A 17,322-nucleotide genomic window follows, 5' to 3' on the forward strand; every position below is an offset into this window, starting at 1 on the left:
GCTCCATGATTTGCATACACATTGCATACACCATACAGTACCTCCCAACAGTCAGGATTGTCGTGGGTAGTCCTGCATTTTCAGATACTGTCCCGCCATCCCATGCCTGGGCTGCAGTGTCCCTTGGTGTACGTGTCTGTTTATACCCATCATTATTTTGAGCACACACTTGCATTGGCTCTGTACTAGGTGCAAAAGGTTCAGCAACCATTCATTTGTGCCATCATTACTTAGCAATTCTAACAATATAAATATAAAATAGACTAGTAAACTATTCACATATAACAGCAGCAATATAATAGAACTTCAGCATCTAGGAGAATACTTCTCACAAGAATAAACTGTTAGCAACTTAGCACCAGATGCAGAGTTAGCTGTAAATTGTGCATAAATTTCACCTAATACAGCTGCATATAAAATTGTGTCTACACCCATATGCTGAGGCACAGGCATGGCACAATATGTGCCACTTGTCACCTGTAGCATACTGTATTCTCTGGTCTATGTCAGTCATACGCCACTTGCACTTCCAATAATTTGTATTTCTTCTGTGCATCTGTGTCCTGATCCGCTCAGTGATGTATATGCGCCCTTACTGATTCTCCATACAACGCCTCTCCCTCCCCTTTCCAATACTCTGAGTATAGATTGGTGTAAGTGCGTATATGGGAGTGCGCCAAGTTATTTCATGTAAAATTCTCTACACAATCTGTAGCAGTGATCACTCACCATCATCCCCCTAGTATGTGCAGTAATTGCCAAATAAATGCCATGTTTTTCTCATTTCCTTGCTTAAAATGCAACATTGGATGTTTTGTGGATCAGTTGTTTTCTATATCTACATCCGAACACATTACTGTGGTGAAAGATAGAAGAAAGAAATCCATTTTACATTTACTGCCGAATCAACTCCCCATTCTCTACCTCAGAACCTGTTGAATAATCCATTACAAAATCTTTTTTCTAAGAGTATAAAGTAACAAAGACGTAAAGTGAGCTGAGAGTATAACACTGAGAGCTGTCACAGCCCTGTCACCCCCTCCCTCCTCAATCTCGTATACGCTCTCCCTCTCTCACTGCTTGCTTCACTCTCTTGCTCTTTCTCACACATCCACTTTCACTCTGTGTCCTTTTTACCTTTCTCTTTCCGTGCATCTACTGTGGGGATGGCCGCTCCAAGTTCTACAGGATGACCAACATCACGTCTCCCCTGGACCATTGCGAAAGACTTCTGGGGACACGTGCCTTGGTGGCTACTGTATACTCTGTTTACTCCGTCTCTGGGACTTTGGCCAATGTTTTGGTTATTTACCTGGTTTGCTCCTTCAAGAAACTCAAGACAACTAGTAATGCTTTCATTGTGAATGGATGTGTTTCTGATCTTCTAGTCTGTGCTTTTTGGATGCCTCAAGAAGCAATATTAATTTCCACTGGCCGTCTGGAGAACCCCACTTACAGGGTCTTCATGGAGGGGGTATTTTTCCTTTGGATGACCGTTTCCCTCTTATCCCACTCTCTCATTGCATTAAACCGCTTTGTGCTCATCACCAAACTGCCAACAGTATACCATACTGTGTATCAGAAGAGGAACACGGAGTGGATGATTGCCATGGCTTGGGTTCTGCCTCTTGCGTTTCTCCTTCCTTGGCTCTTTGGACAGAGGCCACTTGAAGTTACCTTCCCATGCCCAACAATAAAACTTTATGTATTTTGGGGCCATGAGGTCCCAGTGTCCAGTTTCTATACAGCCATACTTTCTGCTGTCACCGTGTTAAGCCAAACAATAATCCTTTTTCATTGTTATTTCCGCATTTTTAGAAAAGTGCAGGTGAGCCTGAAGCGGGTGAGTGTTCTCAACTTCCAAGTAGTTCACAATCTCCCTTGTGCGTGCCCTCGCAAAGATAAACGTTTGGGTCTATATGTCTTGATTGTTTGCTGTGTTTTCACACTGACCACAGAGCCCTTTGCTTGGTCAGTCCTCTATGGCCTGCTCCAGCCACTACCCCAAAGCATTGAGATATGCAGCTGGCTTTTGCTTTGTCTTCTATTTGTGCTTAACCCTTTCATCTACACCTGGAAGAATGAAGAGTTCAGGAGGTCTTTCCGAGCAGTAGTTGGAGGAGAATTATGGAAAATCTCTGGAAACGGCGCCGATCCAGCAGTGCAGACAGTTTCCCAAAATGAACCATGAGTGGTGTTTAATCCATGGCTTCTCTGGTACATGCCTGATCCTTTGGGACAGATACAACATAGGATCTCAAGAGAGCATCTGACTCAGAAATCAAAGCTTATTCTCGACTATGTATTGCCTCTGTTCTCACTTTTGTATTGACTGTTTCTATGGAAACATTCTGCATTCATCCCCTCTCAGCTCCATGGGCCGGTGTAAATTAGCCCACGGTGGGCAACATAGGTTGAAATTTTCACAATGCAACATGTACTATTTACAGCAGCTGCCAGTAGAGAATTTCTCAGAAAAACAACGGTCTAGCTAAGTAATCAGACAGTGTGCTGCATTCTCAGTTGTTTTGCCATACGAAAAAAACATTTCCACAATATGTCAATGGTTTTATTTTGTTAGAGCCAGCATTAAGAGAAAATCAAAGACTTATAATGTGTTTATAGCAGAAACGCACAGCATGAAATGTAAAATATGTAGATGATTTTTCTCCTGATGGAAATGAAACGTTTTTACTACATTTAACAGATTGATTATGCTGCTGTTACTCTTTCAGACTGGATTATTGCAGTTAATACAGGACTCATGTATCATGCTTAGGGCAATACCTAAACCAGGTGAAAGCTTAATATGTCACTTTTACAGAGTACACCCCCCCACACTTGCCTTATAATGTATGTGTATGTATGACAATGCCAGGGACCCCACTGTACTTGAAGATACGCCCACTGATGAATCCTTCGACAGATGCTTTTCAGAAGCTTTTGGCCTGATGCCTTGGTGGAGGGAAAGCCAACAGCACAGTATGTGTTTCTTCTACAGTATATGCAGAATACTCAGGCTTTGTCTGCGACAGAACAGGTAATGTATGTCTAAGGTGTACTCCCTGATTGGCTGGATTATCAGCAGAGATGAAAGGGCATTTGCCAGAAGCCCCCAACAATCAAAGTTCCTCCTGGGACAGGATTGTTCTTGCTTTCAATGTAAATTCTTTATTGTTCTAAATGTATTTAAGTGTTTAATGAGCTATGAGTCAGTTATAAAGTGATTTAAATAATTTATAGGGGTTTGTTTTAAATCAAGGAATGGTTTCAGTTCCCACTTTTCTGCACTAATTCCTATTCATTCTACCTCTGGTTTGACTCCAATGTGGTTGCTGTCATAGGGCTTGATTTTGAGTTGGATCAATGGGCGGCGAGTGTGCAGCTTTTGCCAGTTGCACATCTGCGACTTTATGCTAATACCTTTACCAGTACTTCCCTTGTGTACATCTGTGTAGATGAATGTGCAAGGACAGAGAGACGCCCACTTTGAGCAGGTCGAGACGCTGCAATCATACGTGGTGCATTTTTAGATGCTACCATCAAAACGTGCACCAGCCCTACACTAGGTACATATTCTCCTGAGTATGGCCTCCAATTTGAGCGAGTAAATGTCTGTGTAAGCAACACGCCCATACAACAGATCCTCTCTGTCCGTCTGAATAGCAACCACCCATCACCAATGTGGTGCCATACCAACACAATTGTGACACATGCATGGTAGAACTTAGATGCATGTGCAGTAAAACCCTACTTACCTACATCCGACATGGACATAGCAGGCGACTCAGAATCAGGCCCATAATCTTGGATATTATAGAGGGTATTTTATTCCTAAAAAAATGACCAAAAAAATTATAAAAATCAGAATTCAAACAGTCTCTCTTGCTATGATGCTTAATATGTAACACTGTAAGCTTATTATACTCACCTTAAAAGGGAAAGCAGACTTCAAGTGGCATCTATTTCAACCTCATTACTAGATAGTCTTACTAAATTTGAAGAGCTGAAGATAGATGAAGCTGATGATTACTTTATTAATGGGGCACCACAAAGCGTCTGCAACACCTTGCAGAGTGCATACACAGATAAAATGCAATCAAATAGCATAGAAAATACATAACATCACAATACACACAAGCTAGATAATTACCATACAACTGCAGTCAGGGGTGTATCTACCCATTGGCCAGGATGGCACTCGCCAGGGGCGCCAGCCGAGGAGGGGGCGCCGACCAGCAGTGACATCCTCAGCCAATGGGTGGACTCACTTAGTAGTGGCATTGCATGGCCTGGTGGTTCGCACAGCAGCCAGGAGTTGGTGCCGGTGTTTGGCACCGCAATGCCCCACAGTGAAGATACTCAAAATAAACTACTAGAATGGTTTTCTTAATATATCACTACATCACCACTACTAGTTAGTGCGCATAGATACCTTTTCACTGCCATTAATATTTCATTATACCCCATGGCCGTGGGTGGCATCGCCGGGTGATGCCCCTCCTTGGCCGCGCCATGCACTGCTTATATCTTCACATTGTGACAAGGATTACTGTGTGGGCATGATGTGTAAGGGGCACTAGTGTGTGACATAATGTGTATAAGGGGTTACTACTATGTAACGTAATTTGAATTGGGAGTAATATTGGGGGTCATTCCGAGTTGTTCGCTCGTTGCCGATTTTCGCAACCGAGCGATTAAGGCAAAAATGCGCATGCGCATGGTACGCAGTGCGCATGCGCTAAGTATTTTAGCACAAAACTTAGTAGATTTACTCACGTCCGAACGAAGAATTTTCATCGTTGAAGTGATCGGAGTGTGATTGACAGGAAGTGGGTGTTTCTGGGCAGAAACTGTCCGTTTTCTGGGAGTGTGCGGAAAAACGCAGGCGTGTCTGGGAAAAACTCGGGAGTGTCTGGAGAAACGGGGGAGTGGCTGGCCGAACGCTTGGCGTGTGTGTGACGTCAAACCAGGAACAAAACGGCCTGAGCTGATCGCAATCTGTGAGTAGGTCTGGAGCTACTCAGAAACTGCTAAGAAATTTCTAATCGCAATTCTGCTAATCTTTCGTTCGCTATTCTGCTAAGCTAAGATACACTCCCATAGCGTGTGCAATGCTGCTAAAATCTGCTAGCGAGCGAACAACTCGGAATCACCCCCATTGTGCGGTCATGTCCCTTTTCGACAACATCATGCCCCTTTTTTGCATATACGCCTTCCCTATTTCGAATATGGGGGGGTGCACCAGTCCCTTACTTTGCCAGGGGCGCCAGGGACCCTAGATGCACCTCTGACTGCAGTCAGCGCTGGCAAAAGCCTTTACAATAGTCGGTGGGTACAGTAGACAAGTTCAGGGATGCTGCAATGATAGTTTACAGGTGCATATGGATGGGTGAGTGTATCAGCATACGTGTATACATTTATACATAGGTGTATATTTATTTATACAGTATATGCATGTACACACACTATACACAAAATCGTCTACACATGTAAATGAAGTCTGCAGTCAAAATCCGTGATGATAAATAAAAGGAGCTGGAGGAAAAGTATCTGCACTGACATTGCCAGGAGGAAAGAGAAAAGGGAGAGCAGATAGGAAACCATTCTCTGAACACCACCTGTCGCTGCTACCTCTGGACTCTGAAACATATTTCCCAGGAACAAATTGCATACATCTAAACAAAGAAATTGAACATCACACTCACCACTGCAGTATTTACTATCTTGACAGTACAGCCCTATGCATTACTGGTATAATTCTTAATTTTATTTGTCTCTTTTGCTGTTAGTTATGTCTGGGGGTTATGCTTTTGTGCTTATTTATTCACTTTTTTCGGGCATAGGTTTTGTAGTGTACATCAAGCTTTTCTTTCTATGTATCTGTTGTTCTAAATAAAATGTGTAAAAAAAAAAGTATTTAAAATCTTTATTTGCATTATGTTCAAATAAAACCTCTCCATGAAAAATGTAAAATAAACATACAACAGTCTACCAGTTAAACAAGCTACAGTACTAGGCTGTATGGATTTGCTTGTGGGTAATCATGTCAGCCAAATAAGTGGATTTGTTTTAGTTGTTAACTAAATAGAGCTTGCTGGATCAATGTATACATATCTGTTCAAATGAAATCATTCCTATTTAGAGCACTCTGGAGTGGGTTCTAAGGCTTGTAATGAAATTGTGAAGGCAGGTACATTAAAGATGTACTGTTCATTTATTGAAAAAAATATATATATCTCCTATATAATAGCCCAGATCTGTGACTCTGTGCCTGGCCGTAACGCTGGGCGGAGTCACAGAGCTGGGCGGAGGCTAATGCACCTCCATGGGCTATGGCAACAGCAGAGACAGGTTTACAGACAGGGTATACTAAGGATGCATGGAAGCAAGCAGCAGGTGGATGGAACCCACACCTCTGCCGGGTACACACCATGCGTACCCCCTTACACCCCATGCCGGACCACCTCCCTTATCCTCCCCCATGCCACCGATTGCCGCATACAGCCACTGGGGGGGAAAGGTGCCAGGGAGGCAGCGGGGATTATGTTCAGCGGCCCACCACACGGATCACACACTGACTAATGCCCATTGCCTGCGGCTCACCGCCAGCCTGCCGCCCCAGGAACACAGTGTGGAGGACAGACCAAGCGCTGCAGATGGGACGGAACAATACACCCGGCCCTCCCTCCCTCTGCAGCAGTCAGGGAGTGCACACCCGTAGCCGCATATTCCCTGCGCCTCACCGCCAGCCCACCGCCCCAGGAACACAGTGTGGAGGACAGACCAAGCGCTGCAGATGGGACGGAACAATACACTCGGCGCTCCCTCCCTCTGCAGCAGTCAGGGAGCGCACACCCGTAGTCGCATATTCCCTGCGGCTCACCGCCAGTCCGCTGCCCTGGGGACACACGCACGTAGCAGCCCCATCACATCCCCCTGGCCCCAGGAACACAGTGTGGAGGCATGCCGCCGCTCACAAGGGACAGACCAAGTGCTGCAGACCTGCCACAGGACGGACCAATACACCTGAAGCATTCCTGTAGTACCCGGCGCTCCCTCCCTCTGCAGCCGAATCATTGTCTCACGGCAGCAGTCAGGGAGTGCACACCCATAGCTATGTGAGAGGGGCGGCTGCGGGGTGGTGGTGGTGCCTGCTGCCGTGCAGGTGTAGACTCTGTACTCACCAGGCGCCGCTCTCTCTCACCTTCAGGTACCGGAACATTCAACGGACCTGGCAACTCTTCCGTCGGACCCGGACACGACGACCTAGGAGGAAAGAGATTGCTGAGTGCCGTCCTCCTACCTGTGGACCGAAACGCCCTCCGACCTCTAGAAAAATAGTGCTTTCGGGCTAGGTGGGGGTCATCATTGGCGTCCGCCTCAGAGCCCGAATTTCACCTATCGGCACTTTCGCACCAGGTGGAAATTCCGCCTTGCACAGCCGTGCAAGGCTCACCGTTGCCCTGAAGGAAGGGAGATAGAAAGAAACACAACCAAACACTCAGACCGTGGTTACTCACCGTCTTACACTCCGGTACTCCGATCTTCTCCAGTACAGGTCCCTGTAAGGAGGCAAAAGAAAGAAACAGCCGTGCAGGGCCTAACTAGACCTAGTGTCACACCTTATACTAACTATAACGGCAGAGCCCTCAAACTAGCTCTGTGGGTGTGGTGCGACATAACTATGCACAAACATTATAACAGCAACTCGCCCTGCACGGTAACAACACACATCGGAAATACAATATAAAACGGTGCTGTCCCTTTTTAATCCCTATCTGCCGCTGGAAGGGGGTGGGCACCGCACGGCCTACCCACCTCCTGCGCCTTCCCTCATGTGGGCCTCAGCTCTGCCTTCCTAAATACCTCGAGGTGGCCTGGGCCTAGTGCCCAGGGCCACCTGTACTCACCTCGGGGGCTCTTATTCACTGGGCCTAGCGCCCCCTAACTGCACACAGGCCGGAGGCCTGACTTCGCCCACGGGCCTAGCGCCCGCCTAACTTGCTGCCCGTTGGGTGACCTGGGCCTTGTGCCCAAGGTCACCTTAATGTATCCCTAATTGGCCACAAATACACTAGGGCCTACTGCCCTCTAACGTCCCCACAGGCCTAATGCCTGAACTGCCCCCGGGCCTAGTGCCCACCTACTGCGGCGCTTTGAGGTGGCTTGGGCCTAATGCCCAAAACCCCTACCAATGTGGTCGGGTCTGGGTACTTGGGCCACGGGCCGGGTGGAACCCCGGCTGCACGTGGCCTTGGACCCAGAGAGCCGACCACGCTTGTGCCCACGGGCCGGGAGGGCCCGACTGAATGCCCACAGGCCGAGAGGGCCTGACTCTGCCCACGGGCCTAATGCCTGAACACCCGGTGGTCTAGGGAGGAGAGAAGGGGGCACCTTAGAAGGGCCTACCTGCGGTGGAGAAGGCTGCAGTGGGGAACTGCACAGCTCAATTGCTTCCCACCACTGCAGCCTTCTCGGCCTGGATGCATTCTTCTGCCGCTGGCCCGTCCTGGCCAGCGGCGCCGCCGTCTCTTCGCCGCGTCCAGCCGCCGCTGGACATCTTCCCGGAGCCCGACATCTTCCGGCCTCTTCAGCGGCCACCGGAGCTCTTCTTCCCACGGCCGTCGTCTTCTCCTCCGCGCCGGACTATCTTCTGCGCTCCTGCGCGCCGACGATCTCCGCTGCTCCCGCCCGTCTTCTTTCTTCGCGCTCTTCCGCGCGCGCGGTCTCTTCGGCTCCCGCCCGGCGTCTGACGTCAGATGCCGGGGGCGGGGCCTATGACGCGGCGAGCGCCGATTGGCTCGCCGCGTCCCTCTCTGATTAGCTGCCGCTCCGGGAGCCGCGATTGGCTCCCGGAGGGCGCCAAGATTCAAAAGCCTCTGGTCCGGCGCAGGGAAAAGGGTAATCCCTGCACCGGACACCCGCCGCCACGCACCCAGCGCTGGGGACAGACAAGCTGCCCCAGCGCTGTCCCCAGCTAGGGACACCACCACAGATGTGCCCACAGGGCACATCTCTACAGCTACATAAGGTACAGCCGCAAAGGTGTACAGCGCACCTTCCACGTGAGGAACACCATCACACCTGAGCCACCACCACTCTCCCCACCACAGTAACCTCTTCTCCTTCACACACAAGAATACCCCTGCCAACTACAACATGCAGGCAACCTCCACCACCCCCAGCAAACTGAAAACCCTTTCTCCATCCATAAAATACCCCCACACAACCACTACACCTCATGCACACCTAACCCACACACCACAGCAACAAACACCACCCTCGCACAACCACAACTCCAAGCAAACATCAAAGCCCACTCACCACAACTTCGCCTGTACACCACCCACCGCACCCCACAAGGACATCCCCCAAGCATATCTAACACCCACCTTCCATAAATACACAACCCCTCCATCACCCCCTGCACCTTAACACACCCTTCCCCATCTGCCTACCCCCTTCTTCCCAGTACACACTACACCCCCCAATGCCCTCCCACATCCACCCGCCCAGCACATGTGGACCTCCCCCACCCATACCACCCTCACGCAACCTTTCTCATCCCCCTGGTACCCACACCTCTTGGCCAAGTCCCGTCATCCAGCAGCCACAGCATCTCGGGGACCCCACCCTAATCTACGTACCCCTCGCAAACACTACTCCAACAACCACAGTACTTTCACCACCCACCACAATCCAGCACTAAACCCCCCATAACCAATCACATACAAACCTCCGCACCCGACCGTAAACAAACTGCCACTCCACCCCAGCACCACCTATGAAGCCCCTTTAGCATCCCCTGCATCCCCTCTGAAACTGCACCTCACTCCATCCTCTCCCTTTCTAATCCAAACCACACACAGGTCAATTTGCTAACCCCCACCCACAATGCACCCACCTATGCAACACACACTGCTACTCCCAAGGACATTCCCCAAATAAACTAGCCCCATACCTGCCACCCACCTTACACAAATACCCCACCCCTCCACCACCCCCTACACCTGAACACAACCTTCCCAATCCACCTACCCCACTCCCCCAGCCTCCCCTGTACATGCCACATCCCCCAATACCCTCCCCACAGCCACTTCATGTGGCCCTCCATCATCCATGGCACTTTCCATCACCCGCCACCATCCCCCGGCCCACCACACCCACAACTCCCCCAAGCACAACACCTCCAGTCCCCTCCCCTATCCATCACCCGGCCGCACCATATACAGTCACCGCCCCCCAACCACAATCTTGCCCACGCCTGATCATACACCCCAAAACACTTACCCCTCACAACTACCTCTCCACTAACCACAATACCTTCACCAGCCTCCACATTCCTACACTAACCCCCCACAACCTATCACATACAACCACCACCCCTAAACCTTCACCACCTGACTTACCACCGCCACTGCCACCTTGGAACCCCCTCTGACATACGCTTCACCCTCTCAGAACCCACCTCTCCACCACCCGTTCCTTCATCACACAGAGCACATCCCTACCCCCTCCACCATTTCCATCCCACCCCCACAGCCAGCCATCCACCACTCACAGCATGTACATACCCCATTTGCAACAGCAACTCAGAAACCACCCCCCCATCTACAGCCCCCTTTTGCAACCACCCATCCACCACATTAACCACATTCTACACTATCCGTACCCGCTAGCAGGCACTACCTACATTACAAAAAGACAGCAGCATACAGACACACCTCACTGCACCCACCCCCTTTCAAATCCAAAACACACACAATTTTATTTTTACACCCCCCAACAACAACACACCCACCAGTGCTACACCCGCCACATCCTCACGAGCCTTCCAAGCTAGCCCCATACCTTGCACCCTCCTTCAACATATACAAAACCCCTCCACCACCCCCTGCGCCTCAACACACCCTTCCCCATCCGCATACTCCACTCCCCCCCCAATAGCCTCCACCTTTCACCACCCTCTACCATCCCCCTAGCCCTTGCACACACCATTCCCCCATGCACAACCCTCCAGTCCCCTCCGACATTCCTCAACCCCAAAGCCACAGCACATACACTCCCTCCCCCACCCGCGGCACCACCGAACCCGCCCCTCCCCCACCCCCTCTCCCACCTGCAACACCTCAGCACCCGCCCCTCCCCCACCCACCCCTGTAACCACCCCTCCCCCACCCGCGACACCCCCATAACCACTCCTCCCCCACCCACGGTGGCTCTGGACCCCACCTACGCCACCCGCGCACCCGCCCCTCCCTCACGCACAACACCACCGCACCAGCCCCACCCGCAGCACCCCCTACAACCGCCCCTCCACCACTTGCGGAACCTCTGGAGCCCCTCCCCCATCCGCGCCTGCTAGGTAATTCATCAGGCCCTGCGTGCACTGTTCAGGCCGTAGCAAGTGATATGACCCCTTAACCATTGCACGCCCTTTGTACTTGCAATATTTAACCACTCGCACAATTATGATTGGAGGTAATACTCCATATAATACAAATATTGCACGCCACAAGGGCATGCAAGGGTTAAGGGGGCATAGCCCCTTACGACGGTGTGAAGAGCGCCCGTAGGGCGCGATGAATCACCTAGATATATATATATATATATATATATATATATTTATTTTATATATATATATATATATATATACCAGCAAATAGAAAACCACAGCACTCGCCACCCCAGAAGCGGGGTGCAGTATCCGCACTTGCCACTAATAGGGTGGGGTGCATGTAGCCCATGGCTACCTACTCAAAAATATAGAAACAAAAAGTACAGCACTCACCAAAATGAGCTCACTTATCCTCACAACATCAATGAATAAATGAATAAATGATGGGGGTTTAGTTAGTGAATTAACCAATGCACGGAAGCCTGCATACCGCTCCAAGGTACCCCACCTTCATGCAGGTCCTACACTATCACCAAATCATCAAAATTCTCCTAAACCTGTGTCAGCTGCCCTTTAGTAAATTATTAGCCAGTGTCAGGTGACTAGTGTACCTTTTAAAAGCCATGCAGTTCATGGCAGGTACACCTTACACCAAGTGGGCATTTTTGCAGTTATATTATGTGATACAGTTGCCAGGTTTTAATTTTGATGATTTGGTGATAGTGTAGGACCTGCATGAAGGTGGGGTACCTTGGCGAGCGGTATGCAGGCTTCCGTGCATTGGCCAATTCACTAACTAAACCCCCATCATTTATTCATTTATCCATAGATGTTGTGAGGATAAGTGAGCTAATTTTGGTGAGTGCTGTACTTTTTGTTTCTATATATATATATATATATATATATATATATAGCAGTCGTATTGCGGGCGGCACTCATGCAGACTCAGCCTATTGCCGCCCGCAATACGACTGCTATCTACTTGGGATTTTGTATCTCCAACTGGGAAGGCACCTCAGCCATTGTTATTGATGTCAAGTGGAGTGCGGGCTATCTCTATCCATATATATATATATATATATATATATATATATATATATATAAACAATGGTACAAATAGCGCTGCTACCTGGATAACAAGACTTATACCTAAGGTTATTGATAAGTGTACAAATAAATATAGAGAACCTAGTTCAAAAAACACTTCCCCATTTAGGGGGCCTGCTAAAAAGGTCCTCTGGTGTGGTCTCTATTTCAAAAGTCCTGGCAAGTTAGATATATAGGGTGGTAGAACCCAGCGCCTCCCGTTTTGATGGTTTCTAAGGAAAATGAAATAATAATATGCGTACCGCATCCCGTGTATAGTCAGGCCTGTAGTGTGAATCTGTCTTTCTCCTGGTCAGATCTTCTGACTTTCAGTAATTCTGTAGATGAACCATAAGGAGATTAAGAAAGCGATAATAGTGTAATATTGCAAAATATAATAGGTGTGCTCATGTGAAAATTTCTGATGTGGTTGATAGCTACACAGCAAGTTAGATAGTGCACCCAGTGTTAGGTTTAAAGACAAAATGGTGTGCCCGCAACCTTCGGTAGTTTAAAAATGAGTACCGGTTCTTGCATATAATGAGTTCTTTAGGACGTTCTTCTTCCGTAGTTAATAGCAGGGACCCTTACTGGTGAAATAGAATCTCCCAGCAACGGGAAGAAAGCCCATAGTGTAGAGGTATACCCCTTGATGAAGTTCTAATAATCTACTAAACGAAACGCATTAGACAGACTATCCACTCCTCCATAAGGTTTTCAGATAAGCTATTCTATCAATTTTTTATTGTACGAGTCCAATTTGTATATATTGTATGTTATGTGTTTATATTATTATTATTATTTTTTTTTAATTACTACACTATGGGCTTTCTTCCCGTTGCTGGGAGATTCTATTTCACCAGTAAGGGTCCCCGCTATTAACTACGGAAGAAGAACGTCCTAAAGAACTCATTATATGCAAGAACCACAAGTCCTGAGGGTACTCATTTTTAAACTACCGAAGGTTGCGGGCACACCATTTTGTCTTTAAACCTGACACTGGGTGCACTATCTAACTTGCTGTGTAGCTATCAACCACATCAGAAATGTTCACATGAGCACACCTATTATATTTTGCAATATTACACTATTATTGCTTTCTTAATCTCCTTATGGTCCATCTACGAAATTACTGAGAAAGTCAGAAGATCTGACCAGGAGAAAGACAGATTCACACTACAAGCCTGACTATACACGGGATGCGGTACGCACATTATTATTTAATTTTCACTTGCAAACCATAAACACAGAAGGCGCTGGGTTCTACCACCATATATATATATGGTGGTAGAACCCAGCCAACCCGGCCAATTATTAAATCAGATGAATCCTTACCCTTCACGAAAACAGGGGTACCAATGATGGCTTATAGGAGGGGAGCTAATCTCAAACAGCTTCTCATGAAACCAAGATCATTTCCTGAAGAAGATCCCATCAAAACCTCGTGGACTGCTTTGATGCAGTCTGAACCGGGATTTTTTTCATGCGGTAGTTGCACTACGTATCGGTCCATGATTACAGGACCGACATTTAATCACCCACATACTGGGAAAACCATCCGATTAAAGTACCATTTACATTGCCGTCTTGATTTCATTATATATATCTTGAAGTGCCCATGTGGGTTGTATTATGTTGGTCTCACTACGCGTATGTTCCGTGATCGAATGGCCAATCACAGGTCCTCCATCCATAAGGCCATACTTACGGGCAAGACTGATAAGCCAGTAGCTCACCACTTTTTGGATGCTAGACACCAAGTGGCGAGCCTTAAATGTAAAATCATTGATTGGATTCCCCCAAATCCAATGGGAGGGGACCGTTCTTTGGCTCTTAAACAACGAGAGTGTTATTGGATATATACTTTGGACACCGTAGCCCCTAGGGACCTTAATGAAGCAAATTCATTACATCCCTTTCTTTAGTAGCTATATCACCGACCGTGTGGTTGGACGTTTTTATGGTATATGGTAGGTGTGCCGTCTTGACAGATAGGCTTCTTCTCTTATTGAAGCCTGTGTGTCATTCCAGGTCACCTGTCTTTGCATTGTTATGTAGTATGTTTTTGTTTGTATCATCTTAATGTAGGATCACTGCTATGTGAATGACTCACCGGCCTCGTGGGTTGCTGATAGGATAACAAACTAAATGGGTCCAGATGCCTAACAGTGTGTATAGTATGCGCGGGCTTAATGCGCGCGGACATAGGCACATTGGGTTGGATGTATGATGTTATTATCCAGGTGATATATAAAACTGTTTGGCCAGTTTGGCCCATCTAGTTATGGAGCTAAATTACACTCTCCAGTAGTATATTTGTTTATCTGTAGAATTTGATGGTGGTTGCACAGAGTGCACCTGTGAACAGTGCCATTTAGGGACATGAATTTCCATCCTTGTATTTTATTATAAAAGATGTTCATGTAGTTCTGAACTGGTGCACGGGTTTGTTGTGCCCAGGTTACTTAGCAACAGGGATTGAATGGTCTTTTAGTACACTCTCGGCTGCTGGGTAGTGTGGAGGTATGATTACTATTTTATTCAGTGACTGGGCATCATTGATTCTGAGCTGGGACGTGTCAGTATTATGCATTTGCGGCTAGGACACTCGAATGTACACTTCCGGTTGCTGAACCGCACGGAAGTACCGTTGGAACGCATGATGACGCGTTTCCGGCGGGTTGTAACTCGAATGATGGCGTCTGGCTGAAGCCAGTGCGGAGGTTCGAGCGGCTAAGCGGCTGGGTCCGCAGGTGAGGCGCCTTGCTCACAGCATGCTTTAGGGCATGATTGAACAGCGGGAAGTGTCTTTTTATGAGTTTACTAGGTTTGTAAGGGGGACTTCCGGGTTGAACGTCACTTCCGGCCAGTACGGTTTAAATAGCCCATTTGTTTGTAGGGACAGCATGCAGCAATGCCTGTGGTGTCCCTGGGCTGATGTGAGTACTGATGTCTTACTCTATACTACTGATTTCATTTCACACTATTGGTTCTGTGATGATATGTCTATTAGTATTCAGTGAGGATATTGTTTCTTTCTGGTGTTGGTAGGTTGGATCTTTTTAAGCCTATGCCTCCTACATCATTGCTGCATTAGCTCTCTGGCTACTCCGATAAGGTATGAGACTATACGCTGACATCACCTTGGATGTGAGGTATTTTTGGTGGAGAGTATAAAGATCTATGATAAACCTGTTTATGTATCTATTTGACAGATGGAAGTAGCTCTGCATGATTTTTAGTATTTGATTATGTCTGAGTGTCCTGACATAGGAGATACCCGGTGTGGATTCTTCTATGTATCCCAGGTAATCTGATTAGGATGGTTATATCCTTTAGGCACATTTCTAATGGGTGTTTTTTGGTGACGGGTCCATTATTGTCACTGTCGGGTGCCCATAGGGGCCGGTGAGGCATACTGCTTGTGATTGTGTATTACTGTGTATTTGCAGATTATGTATTTGTTGTCTATGATGATGAAATGAGGAGGATGATACATCACCTGTCTTGAAAAAGGCCTGTCATCAGAACGAAACGTCGACAATAAAAGCTGCGGTGATTTTAAGAAGAAGTATCTGCTATTCCTTTATGAGTGCGAGTGCACCTTCCAAATCTTTTGGAGTCCTCTACTGTATGTGTGTGGGCCGATTCGGTCCATTGGGAGCACCCACTATTTGATAAACTTTTTATTGATGAGAGTGCAGGATTATTGCTATTTGTATTTGTGAGGTCTACTAATGGTAGCTCTCATTTCCTGACACCCATCACTCAAGTATAGGCAGTGTATACATTTCACAGGCATTTACATGATCAATGATCAATATACAGTATTTATATACTCTGTTATACTTATGAAAGCAGTTTATGTTGTTAATTAATTTATGTATGTGAAATCTACTCTTTCTCTCCCAAACATTTGGAGTAATTCATTAAGAGTGAACAGTTTAGGTTGGGGTAGAGATATGGCGCAAGGAGGGGTGTATTTAATGGACGATGGGCTTCTAGCTAAAGCTGAGATTGAAACGGTCTCATTTACGGATGACGAAGTAGAGAAACTTTTGTTTGATAAAATTGATTTTGAGGCATTACCATACCAGCTGAGACATCGGCTGATATTTTCTTCAAATTGTTAAAACACAGACAAAGAGAAGTCGACCTCACCTTGCATGGGCAATTTTTGTCTGAACACGTGCGAAAAAAACAAATCCCACGTGGTTTTCGAATAAATAACATCCCCACTTTGGGAAGAAATGACCCGGTCTTTTGTAGCCGCTGGTGCGGGGTTTTAAATAAGTGCTCTCTAGACCTCATCACCTTAGTGGTGGAAGAAGTTGGGCAGGAACTTAAAAAATTACAGGTTGATGCAGAGACTGTAGTCAAGGTAAACACAGCTATACTCTTGGAAGACAAGTCCCAAAACTGGACTGAGAGGCTACAGACGCAGATTGACAAATACAAGCAGGACCTTATTTCCTTTAAGCGAAAAAAACTGGCAACTGTTGCCAATGGTTACACTAACCATGCGGTGTATAGGTGGCTATTGGGCAATAATACCAATGAGAGAAATAACCTACCCAATAGGCGACAGCGTACTGCCCCAATGTCAAGAGAATATATCTCTTCAGCGTCCACCTCTGATACAGAGTACAATGAAGGACAATACGAATCTAATTTTTTAGAACAAAAAACAGATCGTTATACCCTGCACAGCCGTCCGCTCCGAAGCGGCATAGACCGCACACGCGGAGAGGTGGGCACTGGCCGAAGAAGAGGCCGTCGGAGACGGATTTGAATATGGTATTTAACCTGTCCACTACGACCCTCGATGAGGCACA

At 47.3% G+C, this 17,322-nt stretch overlaps 1 protein-coding gene across 1 annotated transcript; it reads left to right on the plus strand.

The window, feature by feature from the left end:
* Positions 1–997: 997 nt before the first annotated feature.
* Positions 998–5,881, plus strand: GPR88 (G protein-coupled receptor 88). The gene has a single exon (XM_063940078.1). It carries the CDS (start codon positions 1,190–1,192, stop codon positions 2,189–2,191), a length of 1,002 nt encoding a protein of 333 aa, XP_063796148.1. The 5' UTR covers positions 998–1,189; the 3' UTR covers positions 2,192–5,881.
* The last annotated feature ends 11,441 nt before the right edge of the window (positions 5,882–17,322 follow it).

This window comes from Pseudophryne corroboree, chromosome 9 (genome assembly GCF_028390025.1).
Source record: "Pseudophryne corroboree isolate aPseCor3 chromosome 9, aPseCor3.hap2, whole genome shotgun sequence".
Classification (NCBI taxonomy): Eukaryota; Metazoa; Chordata; class Amphibia; order Anura; family Myobatrachidae; genus Pseudophryne; species Pseudophryne corroboree.

Coding starts and splice junctions, on each gene's coding strand:
- GPR88 (XM_063940078.1), top strand. CDS start 1,190: ATGACCAACATCACGTCTCCCCTGGACCATTGCGAAAGACTTCTGGGG.